The 13,646-nt window shown below is 45.0% G+C and overlaps 1 protein-coding gene across 14 annotated transcripts in view; it reads right to left on the reverse strand.

The window, feature by feature from the left end:
• ADGRB1 (adhesion G protein-coupled receptor B1) overlaps positions 1 to 13,646 on the reverse strand; it is a 289,625-nt gene that overhangs the window by 136,588 nt on the left and 139,391 nt on the right. For 11 of the 14 annotated variants that reach the window (XM_075415464.1, XM_075415467.1, XM_075415462.1 and 8 more), the window contains 5 exons: positions 12,090 to 12,255; positions 8,491 to 8,663; positions 5,562 to 5,726; positions 1,642 to 1,743; positions 9 to 115 (listed from right to left, as the gene is read on the reverse strand). In XM_075415464.1, the coding sequence (XP_075271579.1) occupies positions 9 to 115; positions 1,642 to 1,743; positions 5,562 to 5,726; positions 8,491 to 8,663; positions 12,090 to 12,255 (713 nt within the window). The remainder of the gene's footprint in view (positions 1 to 8; positions 116 to 1,641; positions 1,744 to 5,561; positions 5,727 to 8,490; positions 8,664 to 12,089; positions 12,256 to 13,646) is intronic. The other 3 variants (XM_075415468.1, XM_075415463.1, XM_075415457.1) reach the window with 1 other exon arrangement.

Here is a 13,646-nt window from a genome sequence, read left to right on the forward strand (position 1 = left end):
TGCCTTACCATCATCTGTATGTTCCTGTAATCAATAGAAACACACTTGATGTATGTTGGAGGCTCCCAATAAGCTATCCCTTCTTCATCTAAAATGCATCTTCGAAGGATCAGTCCTGGAAGAGGAGAGAAAGAAATATGGGAGTGAGGACAGCAGGATGAAAAGCCAAGAACCTTCATGGAGGTCACCCAGAACTGGCCAATGCATCCATGTAGGCACACCTCCCAGTACGAAGGACAGCAGGGACACCTGGAAATGCCTGAAGAACAGTGCAAACATGTAGGAGAGATTATTTTTACTTACTTCTGCATTTTCTTGTTGAATGACAAGACAGCAAAAAGGAACTGAGAATGAAAACAAACCCTAGCAAGTCGGACGTGGCTAAATTAAGGTGAAAGCACGTCTCTTCTGCCCTGGAGAGCAGCTTTCTTCCTGGCTCGGGAAGTCCCACGAGCCTCCCCAGGTGGCATGGTCTGGTACTTGCAACTGAACCAGCCACAGTGGCTTATGCTGCCTACACAGTCTCAAGGAGAATTAAAACCCAACAGCACCATCTCTGCATCAGCTGAAAAGCTCTGAAAGCTGTTTGTAGTCCTCCCCCAGGCCTTTTCTTAGCTTCATTCTACAGTGAGTTTTGCAGCAGTAATCACATGCCTTTGCAATGCAGAGGAACAGACATATCAGCGAGGAGGAAGAGGAGAGGGATCCACCTTGTCCAAGCAATTATGCTGCGATTTGCGTAGAGTCTCTGAGGAGCAGGCTTTTCTGAGTCTGCAATCCCACTGCTACTGCTAAATGGTTCAGTGACTTTTCTACAGATATAGCCCTTCTTCTAGGCTAGAGTTTGGGATGACACTGACTGTCTCAGGCTGTGTGAGTCAAATAGACCTGCAGGGTTTGCCTATCTCCAGCAACCTCACTCAAATAGAACAAAACTGTTGCATTCATTATTGACACTGCTCCACCCGTTTCTGTTCCTGCCTGGGGGTGAGGAACATCCAGCTGAGGGCAAGCTCCACCACCAACATGTCTCCTGGAGCCCTCTCTGCACAAATTTCCACTCCTTGGGGAACACATGGCCATGGTCACAACAGGTAACACCTGGATGCCCAGATCCTATCACTTCACACCACCATGATCATACTGTCAGCTTGAGCACTTGAAGATATGTTTAGAGAGCTGCTGTAGTTTCTAAGAAGGAGAGGAAAGCACCAAGGTGTGAGTGGACAACACAATTCAGATTTCTTACTTTCAGATACTAGCTTCTTTTATGGGCAGTGGAGGGAAATATAACACCCAAGTCTAGAGGACTCTAATAAAGCCCTACCTGCTTTTGCAGAGCTATTTGTAGACAATAGAGAGAACATACCACAGTAACTCTTAACTGCAAAGCTGTCCTAGGAGTAGGCAGTAGGTGGATTGGAGACCACCTCAGATTCTCCAGTAGGAACCAAGAAGTTGTTATTAAACGGTGAAGGACCACAGAAAACCAGAGAGTTAATTTAGCTCTGAGTGAAGGGAGGGAAATCCATTTTCTTCTCTTGTCCTATCACAACCAGGTTCTCCTCATCTAGGAGGCAACAGATGAAGTACACCCTGAAGGTGGGCCAGCTTCCTGGTCAAGGCATGAGTCATCCTTACCCGTAGCATTGCGAGGACACCGGACAGCTGCAGCATCACCAGCGGGTGTCTCTTTCCAAACCACAGAAGCAAGACTCTCCTCATCACAGATTTCATGAGGCTCTGCAAGGAAGGAAAAACTCCATTGATAAAGCCTGTTCCTCAGAAGGGACGTGGGAAAGGGAACGGAAAGGGAAAATGGGAGCATGGTCTGGAGGGAACAGCATTGTAGGGTGACACAGGAGGCCTGGAGATGAAGTCCCAACTCCGCAGCTTCTTGGCACATGGCCCCTGACAAAGTCATTTAACCTCTCCAGAATTTGCCTTGCCTGTCTTAAAACTGGGTGTCCATCCATCCTGAGGATGCTCACTAATATGCATGTAACAACATAAGAAAGTCCACTAACATGTTTGCCTTGCCTGATGGCAGCTCTTTGCAAGAAAGCTGCTGTTGCTACACCATACTAAAGAGTTTTCTTTTCTGATTTAATGGCAGATGTCCACCTTTTGTGAGTGAACTCCATGACTGCACACTCTACTCCTTCCTTCTTTCAGGGTCACCACCTTCAGGGTTGTATATGTCTATAATGAGGGGCAGCATAAATAAGCTGGAGTAAGAATGAAGGAAAAAACAACTGGACAAAAAACCATGATGGATATATCCTCTAGATGGACTTGTTTCTGGCCTTCTGTCTGCTGCCATCTTGTGCAAGGACACAGGGAGAAGATCTGAGCACCAACAGGCTAGATTTGCATCAGCAGCTCGTTTCCAAATACTGCTGCAGAGTCCAGGAGACTGTACAAATGTGTTTCGGAGACATCACAGAAAAAGCTGTTTGGAAGGAGGTTTTCAGATTCTTCTGTCTAACTGGCCCCAGAGTCAGTGGGGCGTGGGAAAAGACATTCACTGCAAGAGAGTTTTGTGCCAAGAAACTCATTACTGACAGCATGTAAAATGGAGAGAACCATGAGGATGAAGTTAAAGCTACTTATCGTTCCTGGGGGTGGGGAGGAGGAAAAATCACATTTAATAGTTTTCGATTACAGCCTCTATTTATTGCGTATGTAAAATGACCAGTAAAAAGGAGGCTGAGTGCATGCCTGCAACAGGTCAGGAAAGGCTGCCGCAGAGCCAAAGGCAACCAGCTGTGGATCCTGGCAGCTGCCTATCGAGCTTCCTTCCCATGCAGGAAAGTGCAGCCCATGGCAGGGTCGAGTGGTGCCAGTGGAGGTATGCCAAGGCTGTAGAGAAAATGTACATCTGCCATAAAAAAAGAGGGAAGCCTTGAGTTTTCATGTTTCTCCCAAGGGAGCTGAGGGTTAGCAGTAACCCTGAAGGCTTTCTTCTACAAGGGATTGTGCAATAGATGTGCTTCCACAGACCATTTCAGGACCTGCATCACGAAGAAATTATCCAGCAATGGGTGTACCCCTCTGCTTCTCTGGAACTACCCAGAGTACCAACCTGCCTGTGACGAATGCTCAAACCTACCATTATGGTCATGGTAAATCCTGCTTCTTTGGAGGACTCACACAAGACCCAACAAGCTACCTACGCATTGCTGCTCCCGGAGTCAAGCTCCAAGACTGTGTGGCTGCAGCCCCAGCTGCGGTTCAAAGAGAGATTCCTCCCCCACAGACACTGGTAATGAATAACTTACACTCTCTGCTTGGAAACACATGCTCTGTCACCTGTTTTAAAATTCCCTTTGGAATAATTGTTATTGTAATGAAATCCCCGAGGGCAAGCAGGACCTCTGTTGTGCTCTGCACATATACAGAAATAGTCCCTACATGAACAGCTTATGACTTCTGTAGGTAAGGCAGAACACGGGTGGAAAAGAGACAGTTTTACTTCCAACCTGTTGACACAGAGCTGTAGGACAGTGAGATGAAGTCACCCAGTTGTGACCAGCACGTGGTCACCCAGAGAGCCTGGCAGAGTGGGAGCTGAATACAAACTCCTGCCTCCTAGACCAGTGCTTTGGCAATGGTCATATATTCTCCACATCGAACTGTGGTTCAAAGAAGGGTTTGGGACATGGTGTGGGAAGTTTCTGGCACCCTCAGCTACAAAACAACAGAGCACATCAGAAAGCAGAGAGGGAGTGTGTTCACATCTGACCTCCCCTTTCTCCTTCTCTGATCTGTCTAACCTTTCTGGTCTCGTCACCCCTGCAGTCTCCCTGGGGACCGCTGAGGGATGCTGTGGATCAGAGATGCTCTTTAGAAATACACTGATTGCCTGGCATTGTCTTGCCAGTGAGTGCAGCCGCAATTCCCAGGCCAGGAAAGAACAATTTCATCCCCTTTTTTTTTAATCTTCTTTTTTTTCTTTTTGCTGTTCCTTCATAACAAAACCCTTTTTACCAGAGTAACCTATTTGCACTGGGAGATGTTAATAACTAACCCAATTAAGCTCGATTCTTCTGTTCAAGTCAAATCAAGTCAGCATTTCATACTTTCTTGAGAACAAATTGAGCGGGCGTATTTTTAGCCTCTGGTAACTCCCCAGCTTTCTCTTTCCCCTGCAAATTAACAACTGCAACCAGACCCTTCTGGTTTTGAACCCTAGCAGGGCTCAGTCCCTGAGACATGCCTTTTCCTTTTGAGCACTGTGCAGGCATCAGCCCCTGCAGAAAAAGAAGAAAAGATTATGTTTGTTCTGCCAGGGCCCCAGCTGGCACACACTGAAGCTGAACTAAATCTGCATGGCTCTGTAGACACCACCAGACAACCCGGTGCTAAGATTTTCTATGGTGAGGGAGAGCTTTGTGGCGGAGTTAGAAGAGACTCTTACATGCCACTGCTAATCGAGAGTCACAGCTTGCAAGGAGAGGTGATGTCTTTTATTACAATGTAGCTAAAAAGGGTAAATATGCTGTCTCGGGCACACAGCCTCTTTCTCTGCTATCTTCAAGCTAAACAGGCTGAAACTTCCATGCTGAAGTGCTTTGGCTTTTATCTTTGTCTTCAGCAGTTTGCAAGACACTCTCAGGATCAGCCATCCTCAACGCAGCAGATGCAGCCGCAGAAACATCTGCACCAAAACAGCTCCCTCTGTGCCACGCTCCAGCCTGTCTTTCAGGGAGACACCCCTTTTCACAAAGACCGCCAGGATACTGCCACGAGAATCTCTTCTGTGTCTCACTGAGCTGCTCTGACAATTAATTGTGGTCAAAAATCATGGCCTGTTACGATCGATGCAGTCTGACTGCCAACATCACATAAGCCATTGATTCCCCACCAGCAATTTCACCAGGCGCTTCAACTAAGACTGAGAAAGCAAATAAAAGTGGTACATAGGCCTTTTTTCTGGCCTGTATACCGTGTGAGAGACAGACAGAAACATTCACGCTTGCAAGCATTTGCTACTTCTTCTTTTTCACATTAAACTCCAGATTTTCACCTGTCCTACAGTTCACTTGTCTTCAGTTCAGGCTTTTGCACCCTTTTTCTCAAATGGATGCTGCTCCCATAGCTGTAGCTGGAGAACAGTGAGATTGGGTAAGACTCTGACAGATGTAGACACATCTGTCTTTTTTAAAAATTAAGTAGTGTGCAAATCTCGCGGAGGCTAGGTAAAGGGTGGGAAACCCCTGCAGCATCATCAATACTCGACTACTTCATGGACTTGAGACTCTGATACCAGTTTTTGCTATCAGTGTGTCTTTTCCTCTTACGACTCTATGCTAGTGAAAAGGTGAAAAACATTAAGGTTAGACTGCTAGGACTTACCAAACATTCACTGAAATCATCTTGGTTACACTGGTTTGGGCAAGATTTAAATCAAACGCTTGAATTAAATCTTGTGCCTGGCTTACTGTTAGGATCCAACTAGATCACAACTTGTTGCATTCAGGTCTGTGACACAGGACACTCTTTCCAAAATCCCTATCCCCTCCATGCAAAGGAAAGCGTGAGGGGTCTAGGGTACATACCAGGACACTTCCTGTCATTGCATTGCTTGTACTCTTCCTTGGGACCCTGGCATGTCTCTCCACCGAAGAAGGGTCCATAGCACACACGGTCACGTCGTTGAGTTCCACCTCCACATGTGGTGGTGCAGCTGCCCCACACTCCCCAGGCCTGCCACTTTCCATCCACTGGAGACAAAAAAGAGGAGAGAAACAATCTGTCATGTCCCAAACATAATCTGCAACAGAAGGAGGCAAGGTCCCAAGGTGAGCACTGGAACATAGGATGAGTAGAGCGTGGTTCGATGGGAAAGAAGGTGTCCAGCTTTGGATCTTTGATCCTCAACAGACATGTGTCCTGGGTTTGGCCAGAACAGGGTTAATTTTCACCGGAATCCAGGAAGGGGCACAGCCGGGGGGTGGGGGCTGACCCCACCTGGCCATACAGAGCCCGGTATTCCATACCATGTGACGTCACGCTGGGTTCCGGTGGGGGGGGCGGTGCGGCGGGAAGGCTCTCGCGGCTTGGGCGGGCGCAGCGCCGGTCCGGTTTCGGGAGAGCGGCTGTTGTACGGTTCGTGGTTGTGTTTTCTCCTTATTTGTATCGTTGTTGTTCCTGTTTCCCTCTCTTTGCTGTTCTGTTAAACTGCCCTTATCCCGACCCACCAGTTTCTGCCTCTTTCTTTCCATTCTCCTCCGCACGCCGGCGGGGGGAGGGGCGGCCGCGTGGCGCTTTTGTTGCCGGCGGCAGCCGAAACCAAAACAACATGAAACCAGTGTGTGCTCTTTCCCATTGCAGCAGTCCTTTAATAATTGGAGGGTGTTCTTCTGTTTCTCCTCAGTATCCTCATCCCCTGCAAAAACAGCCCTAACTTTTCTTGGGCTCAGATTTGAGGCTGTTCTCATGAACACTTTTCAGGTGGGTAAGGATTCAACCTGCTTGGCAGCCGTGTCTGCCAGCCAAAGTCCATAGCTTGAGTTTGACTGGGATGTGCAACGTATATGTGAAAATGGACCTCCTAGAGAAGATCTGGCCCAGGGATTTAGAAAGGCCAGCAGAGCCCTTGGGCAAAAAAAATGTGAAGAAATATCAAATAAAGCTCCCTCCAGCTGTTGCATTGTTCATTCATGTGCCTTGGAAAGAGGTCTGGGATGTTGTGTCATCCCATTGTACCTTCTCCCTACATCTTTACAGATTCGGTGGAAATGCTACTTCTTTTACCTTAACTATGGCATTTATCAAAATGTTACTTCTTTTACATTAACAATGGCATTTATCAAAGCACTATACAAATGTTAATTAGCCCTCACAACAAGTCTGCAAGGTAAGGAAACATTCTCCTCTGCTGCATCACAAATGAGAAACAACAACTCAGTGACAGAACTAGAGCAAGAACCTGAGTCTCCTGATTACCATTTGGGTTGTAATTAGGAGTTAACACATCATCTTCAGTTGAATAACTTATTTTGGAAGGGTGGGGGATTTCTCTCTTCTTCTTCTTCCAGAAGAAAATTATCAAAGAAGAAGGACATAACCAACCTCTGGTGCTTTCTTTGGTGATACTGTATGCAATGGAATACATGACCAACATTGCTTTGGTAGCTAACTCTGAAATCAGTCGAACAAGGTTGTCTAGGAAAGAGTGAGGCCCTTTTTGTCTATGAAGATCTCGATAAATTGCAAAGGAGTGAGATATTTAAATACCAAAACCTACTATAGACCATGTGGGAAAGACCAATACCTGTGTTAAATACTGCATATACTCTGCTACAGATGGTGATGCTACCAGAGAGGGCAGGGGTTCCTTGAGAAAACAGGTATACCAGGCTGAAGAACTACTGGCTTCTATGTTTGTGGGCTGGAGAGAACAATACTTGCTCACCTGACCAAGTTATGAGAAGTGGCTGAAAGAACTGAGATGTTTCTGGTGGTCCATGTTCTCTCAGAAAGTGGAGAAAGACCCTGTCCATCTCAGGGGCCCACTCTTTCTCAGTCCTATGGTCTACCAGCGATGGAGCGCCCAGGGAGATCCAGGGAATGGGCCAGGAAAAGCATGGCAAGAAAAATCAGCTACGGATCAATCTTGAAAACTTCTAGATGCTCAAGTTTTGTTTCCAGATCAGAATGTTTTCCACACCAGCTGGGCCAGTTAGTCCTTTGCAATAGCCTCCCCCAATACTTCTGCACAGAAAGGACAAAACTGCACCTGCAACTCTACTGTGCTGGTGTCATTTTGAGAAATGCAGATTTCTGGTGCTAGGTGTGATCTCGTATCTGTTTCAACTTCCATTGCTTCTCCTGCATGAAATGGGTCTCCTGGATCCCATGGTCCATGGCATGAAAAGAAGGTGATTATTCTGAGTGTAAGGCACTGGCTACAATAGCTAGAGCAGTAGGAATTATTACCACTATTATTATTATTGCTGTTAATGTTATTGTTATTATTTTAAGACGCAGTTAGATGAGTAAAGTAAATGACATGTCTTAGACAGGCATGAATCAAGGCTTTATTGTGCCAGACCTTGCCACAGACAAGGTTCAAAGCTGTGATACAACAGTGGTCGCTTCCCTGTTTGCTTCAACTGTAACTAGGAGTGGTGAATTGGTAGGTGAAGAACAAAAAAAAAAGAGGAGGAACATTGAAGCAAAAGTGAAGTCATGGAAAGGGTTTCATTGATATTTTGTTTGTTTTTTTAAAACATGTGCTGAAAACTAGTATGTAAGGTTAGACAGACCTGTGGGTAATCTCTCACCTCTCTAGGGTCTCCTGGAGCATTTGCCAACCATGGATTTTGGCTTGCATGGTCTGTTGGTATGATCCACAACCACCTTATTTACTTCATTATTGATGAGAACTGTGCAAGTCTCCCCAAAAGAAAAATTTTACAACAGCCTGCCTGGGACTGCAGAGAAGAATGACCCAAGAGAAAGAAAAAGTCATTGGTCGCTGACCTGGACATTGGCGTAGGAAGCAGTTCCTGGTCTCCACCCAGTGTCCCTGGCATTCAGCTCCCCCATAGGAGGGTCCATTGCACTCCCTCGTCCGCTGCTGGGTACCGTTGGAGCAGGAGGCAGAGCAGGAGCTCCAGCTCGACCACTCATTCCAGTTGCCGTCCACTGAGTGGCCCAAAGAGAGATAACAAAACTGAATGTGAAAATCGCTCCCACTGGAAGGAGGCATGTGCAAGAGTCTCTGGCCTTTGCCTATAAGGGACTGAGGCAAAATGGAGTCATGAAGTGTGAGAGAGGGCAAGGGCCATCAAGAAAAAGTTCAGACAACAGAAACAATGGTAATTTGTTGGGAACTTCTGTAACCTCTGACTGATGTGTATGGCCTGGCAGTGTGCAAGTGGCGTAACATTTCAATTTTTATGTCCACACTCTACATTACACCATAGAAGTTAAAATTATTGATATTGCACACTCTAACATAAAAGCCAAAACTATTAATATTGCCGATTACAACATAACATCAAAACAAAGAGCATGGATTATGTTTTCACTGAAAATTTTGAAGGAATCAATACGTTACCATGACATTTTCCATTTTGGGCAATCAGCACTTTTTGAAGGAATCCATTTTTCATGAAAGCAATGCACGAGTCTGCAGGTAGGGAACTTTCTCAAGCACCCACATACCCTGCTTTTCATTAAGGCACATGCAGAAACTTGAATCACAGTGTTATTCACAGAAATTCACGCTGCTAGCCGGGAAATGTTCAGAGCAAAGGTGTGGTCCAACAGGAGACTGTGAGCAGAGTGCACATATGTGGTCAATATACTTCTTTCACAGCTGAATTAACACTGACATGCTTGATATATCTCTGCACGACAGCGTCTTTGGTAATTAAATAGTGGAGGGAGGGAGAAGAGAGATTCTGATAGTGACCGGGTTGGAGAGAAAAATGAATGCAGCTTATTAACGTGGTACAGTGTGAGGCATTCTCCAGTGTGGCAGTTACACCCTAATTGGTCCCTGATCAACAGATCCATCCCCCAGTCTGCTATTTCTGGAGCACTTTTTTCTCATTAGCAGCGGTCATCATGCTCTGTTTACCTCTCACTAGTTGCTAGCTCTCACTCAGGAAAATAACCTGAATCCACGAAAAGTTTGAATTCTGGCTCAAATCACGTTGCTGTAGTTTGAAGCTCATTTTCTTTGGAATTGTTTGTCAGTCCAAGAAAAATATACACAGCATGGTCCCCTGTGTAATCTGCAAGGCCTTGAACAGCCCTGAATAATCCCCGTTGCACTTGAGCAGCTTTTTGTTTTCAGACATGTAAAAAAAGTCAGAAACATCCAAATGAGCAACTGTTAACTCAGAGGGGGTCACGTGAGCTCAGAAAGTGTGAAAAATCAGGCAGGCATAAAGGTACTTTCAAAAGGTGCTTGTTTTTAGCAATCTAAGCTCGATGTTTTCATCGTGCATAAATTCAAGGCATCATGTCAGTGCCTATCAATCCCAAGGAGGTGAAGTGCAAGAAGTGGTAACTGACAGGTGATTCCTCTCTGGAAATGATCCAAACCTTCAGGAAACATATCCTAGCAGGTATAAATTGGTGTGGATTTTCTGACTGAAGGTCATGCTGCTATTTTTCATGAACTGACAGCGACTGACCATCATTAACATTCCTCTGTGTTGGAAAAGTAAGACTGCATTTACCGAAGTAAAAGTTGCATTTACCAAAAAAGTTGCCTTTATCAAAAAGCTTGAATTGACCAAAGCCCTACGTGCTGCTGTGGCAGTGTTTGATTGGAAGCTTACCACAACTGTGAGCATTTGGAGGTGGGAAAACAAAAGAGCGCCACATCCATAAATTGCTCATTCGTTGGGGGATAGGGAACAGGTCATTTCCTTCGAGATGAGAGATTATTTATTCATAAACTATAATTTCAAAGATGTTTGAGAAATAGAGAAACAGAGATGGCCGTGTTGCACCTCCAGCCATATGCACTGACGTGTCTCTTAGGCAAGATGCTGGAGGCTCTCCATCACAGCTGCAGCAAAGGCTGCTCAATGCCGTTGTCACATTGCAGCATGAGTCTATTAAAAATGTTCTTTGGAGTCTGGCTGGTGTAGTCTATGCAGAGACTGGCATTGTTTTCCCCGTTCTTTCTCTCCGAAGGACTTTGAGCTCAGCCTGTGAGATCTACTGCTCCAGAGGAAAAATAGCTCTGTTGTCCCTGCATCAGAGGATTTTTATCAGTTGTAGTAATAAATCCTCAGAGTGGGGCGGTAATAAGCTATACGACTGTCTGGTATGTCAAACACTGAGCAGCACCCATTGTTGTGCTTCAATGAGTTCCCCAATGCTGCACTCATTTGGCACTGCAAAGCCACTGATTGCCTTTGTGGCATTAATTAGAGATGAAGTCTTGTAGTTGGGCTGCTTGTGTTTTCCACCACTGTTTTGTTCGCTGCAGTGTATCCACATATTTATTTGTATTTAAATTAATTATGGATCAGTGTTAACTCAGGGTATGCTTTATTGCCCAAGCAATGCCAGATCTGAGTTCTTCAATTTGTTGTTGATGACAGAGGCAATTTGGTGTCTCGGAGGTTCTTGTTCCGAGTAGAGTCTTCTGGACCTCAGCCAGAAATCCAAGGATAGTTACTTGGGGTGAAAACTGGTGGGAAATGCCAGGAGGCTTCTCACAAATGTTTTCACAAAGTTCTTGTCACTCCCACAATCCTTCTCCTCCTCTGGGGATATAATAATGTCTCATAATGATTCTCATTGAACTGGAAAAATGTCAGTTGACATTACCCTGGGAGAGGGAGGGAGTGTTGGGGAGCTCCCTTGCATTCAGATCATGTTCACCAGGACACCCTAAGTTAAATTAATGGGGACCCTGTGGTAAATGCAGAACAGGTCTTCTTCAAGCGAAGAATTCTAGTGGATTTCCAGTGTTCAAAGCCATTTTATCTTGAGGTTTCTTTCTGGTGTTTCAAAGAAGAACTTGGGGAAAGACATTTGGAAGTGAAATCCATGGATAAGGAAAAGGTACTTAAAAGTACTAAAATATGTCATGGAAGGCTCTCATGAGTCTCTTAGTTCACTTCACCACCCAAAGCAGGATCAGGTACACAGAAAGCTTGCGTGTATAGTGAATTAATGCACGTATATTTTTAACAAGTAAAGCAATTAATTCCATCACAATAACGAGCCCATCCAGGCAAAATATCTTTTCACTTTTAGTTTTTTTTTTTTAAAAACTATTCACTGGAGATAACAGTTGAGAAAGTTAAGATGTTCTTGGAAATGGTAGTGATAGCTGAGCCAGTCCAAATCCATTCCATACAATGTGCCCTCTGGAAGTTATTACACTGAGCAAATCTAAGACAACGTTCACCTGAATAATCCCAGCAAGCACCTCTAGGTTGCTCCTCCAATGTTCTCTTTCCTTATAGAGGATCCTCTTTAGGACAGATCGACTGTGTGCTGATTCAGCTAAGGCAGCTACAGACCCACTCGATGAGCCACGTACGGGCTTCTTTGGAGATGGGGAGACCTGCTGGAGGGAAGGCTTTGAATCTCTAACTGCCTTACCTGGGCAAAGTGCAATGTTGCAGAATTTTGTCTGCTTCTCCGGGCCCTCGCAGGGGTTCCCACCAAATTGCGGGGGTTTGCATGTACGGGTCCGATCCCTGTACCCTCTCCCACACGTGGAAGAGCACAAGCTCCATGGAGACCACTCATCCCAGGTGCCATGAACTGCAATCAAAGCAGAAGAAGAAGTAAGTTTCCTTTCCAAAGGAGGTCTGGAGAAGTGAGTGAGCCCACAGAGCACAGCGTCTTCCCACCCAGAATAAACAGCATGTGAGAAGTGAGTGTGGAAAGGCCAAGAACAAACTAACCCAAAATGTGCAAGAGGAATATAACATCTGTTACTGTATCTGTATCTGTTACTTTCCAGTATATCTGAAATAAATCACAACACACTTCTAATGGACCATATTTTTTCAGATTTTTGAGCCAAGACAAAAAGGCGTTTTTTTGAGCAAAAGATGCAATTAGCTAGAGAGAAACAAAAAACCCACCGTCCTTTGGGAAGTAACTTCACCAACATTTTGTCACTTCATACTTTTATTTACCTCCCTCAACACATTTTCTCATTGAATTGTTAAAGGCTATAGCATTTTCAAGCTCTCAGAAAAGCTGTAGTCTGGCTGCTAATTACTATCATATGTCAGTGACACCATAGAGGCAAAGCTAGGGAGACTTGGAAGAGCGAAATGGTATGGGCAATATGCTCCAGTAGTGATGGTAACTCCTGGAATTAGACATCTAAATCCTTCTAATCTATGTTAATGTAATCTTCTCCAGTCTAACCTAATGTAATCTAATCTGGTCAGGTTATTTATGGAAGGTTAGTCACTATAATCTCTAGAGGCCAAATGTTACAAGAATGTACTGATCTCTCTTAAGGGACTTCATCCCTACCAGCTTTACCCGAGAAGCTAATGCAAAATCAAGAATGCTTCAGGAAAAAAAAAAAAATACAGGTACTTTTCCAGTCCTTCATCGGTTGCTAACAGTGGCTGATCCACCACTGTCAGGAAAGGGTGTTCAAATCTAACATTTTGCAATTGTCACCAGGCATCTTGCATGATAAGAGATAACTAGAGGAGGAGATGCAGCAAAGAGCATGGGAAAACAGCTTGATGGTTTCACCATTGTAAGATTGGTTCTGAACAATGATGTTGCTGGTTGGTAATCATGAATAACAAACGCGGTTTAGCAGCAGAATTCTTCAAAATAGTGTCCAGGCTCTCCAGACTGTACTTTTTCACCAAAATTGTGGAGGCAGGAGTAGGAAAACAGAGACAATGGCTGGCTCAATTCATAAACATACCAGCAGCCTGAGCCTTCCATGCTGATTTTGCAACTGTATGCCCAGTGTTGGCATCTGACCAATGGAAAGTGTCATCTGGTGCTGCTCTTTCCCAGTCTGCCCCGTGCTTGGAAACACCCCAAAGGGCAATTGCCTTGCAGATGTACTGTGTTTATTTCCTTTAGACAGCATGGAATTGTCCATACCATGCAAGGCCAGTGCCCATCTAATGGTACTTGGTCTAGCAAAGGTCTCTGTATAAGGCTTTAGG

This window comes from Opisthocomus hoazin, chromosome 3, assembly GCF_030867145.1.
Source record: "Opisthocomus hoazin isolate bOpiHoa1 chromosome 3, bOpiHoa1.hap1, whole genome shotgun sequence".
In the NCBI taxonomy this organism is placed as follows: domain Eukaryota; kingdom Metazoa; phylum Chordata; class Aves; order Opisthocomiformes; family Opisthocomidae; genus Opisthocomus; species Opisthocomus hoazin.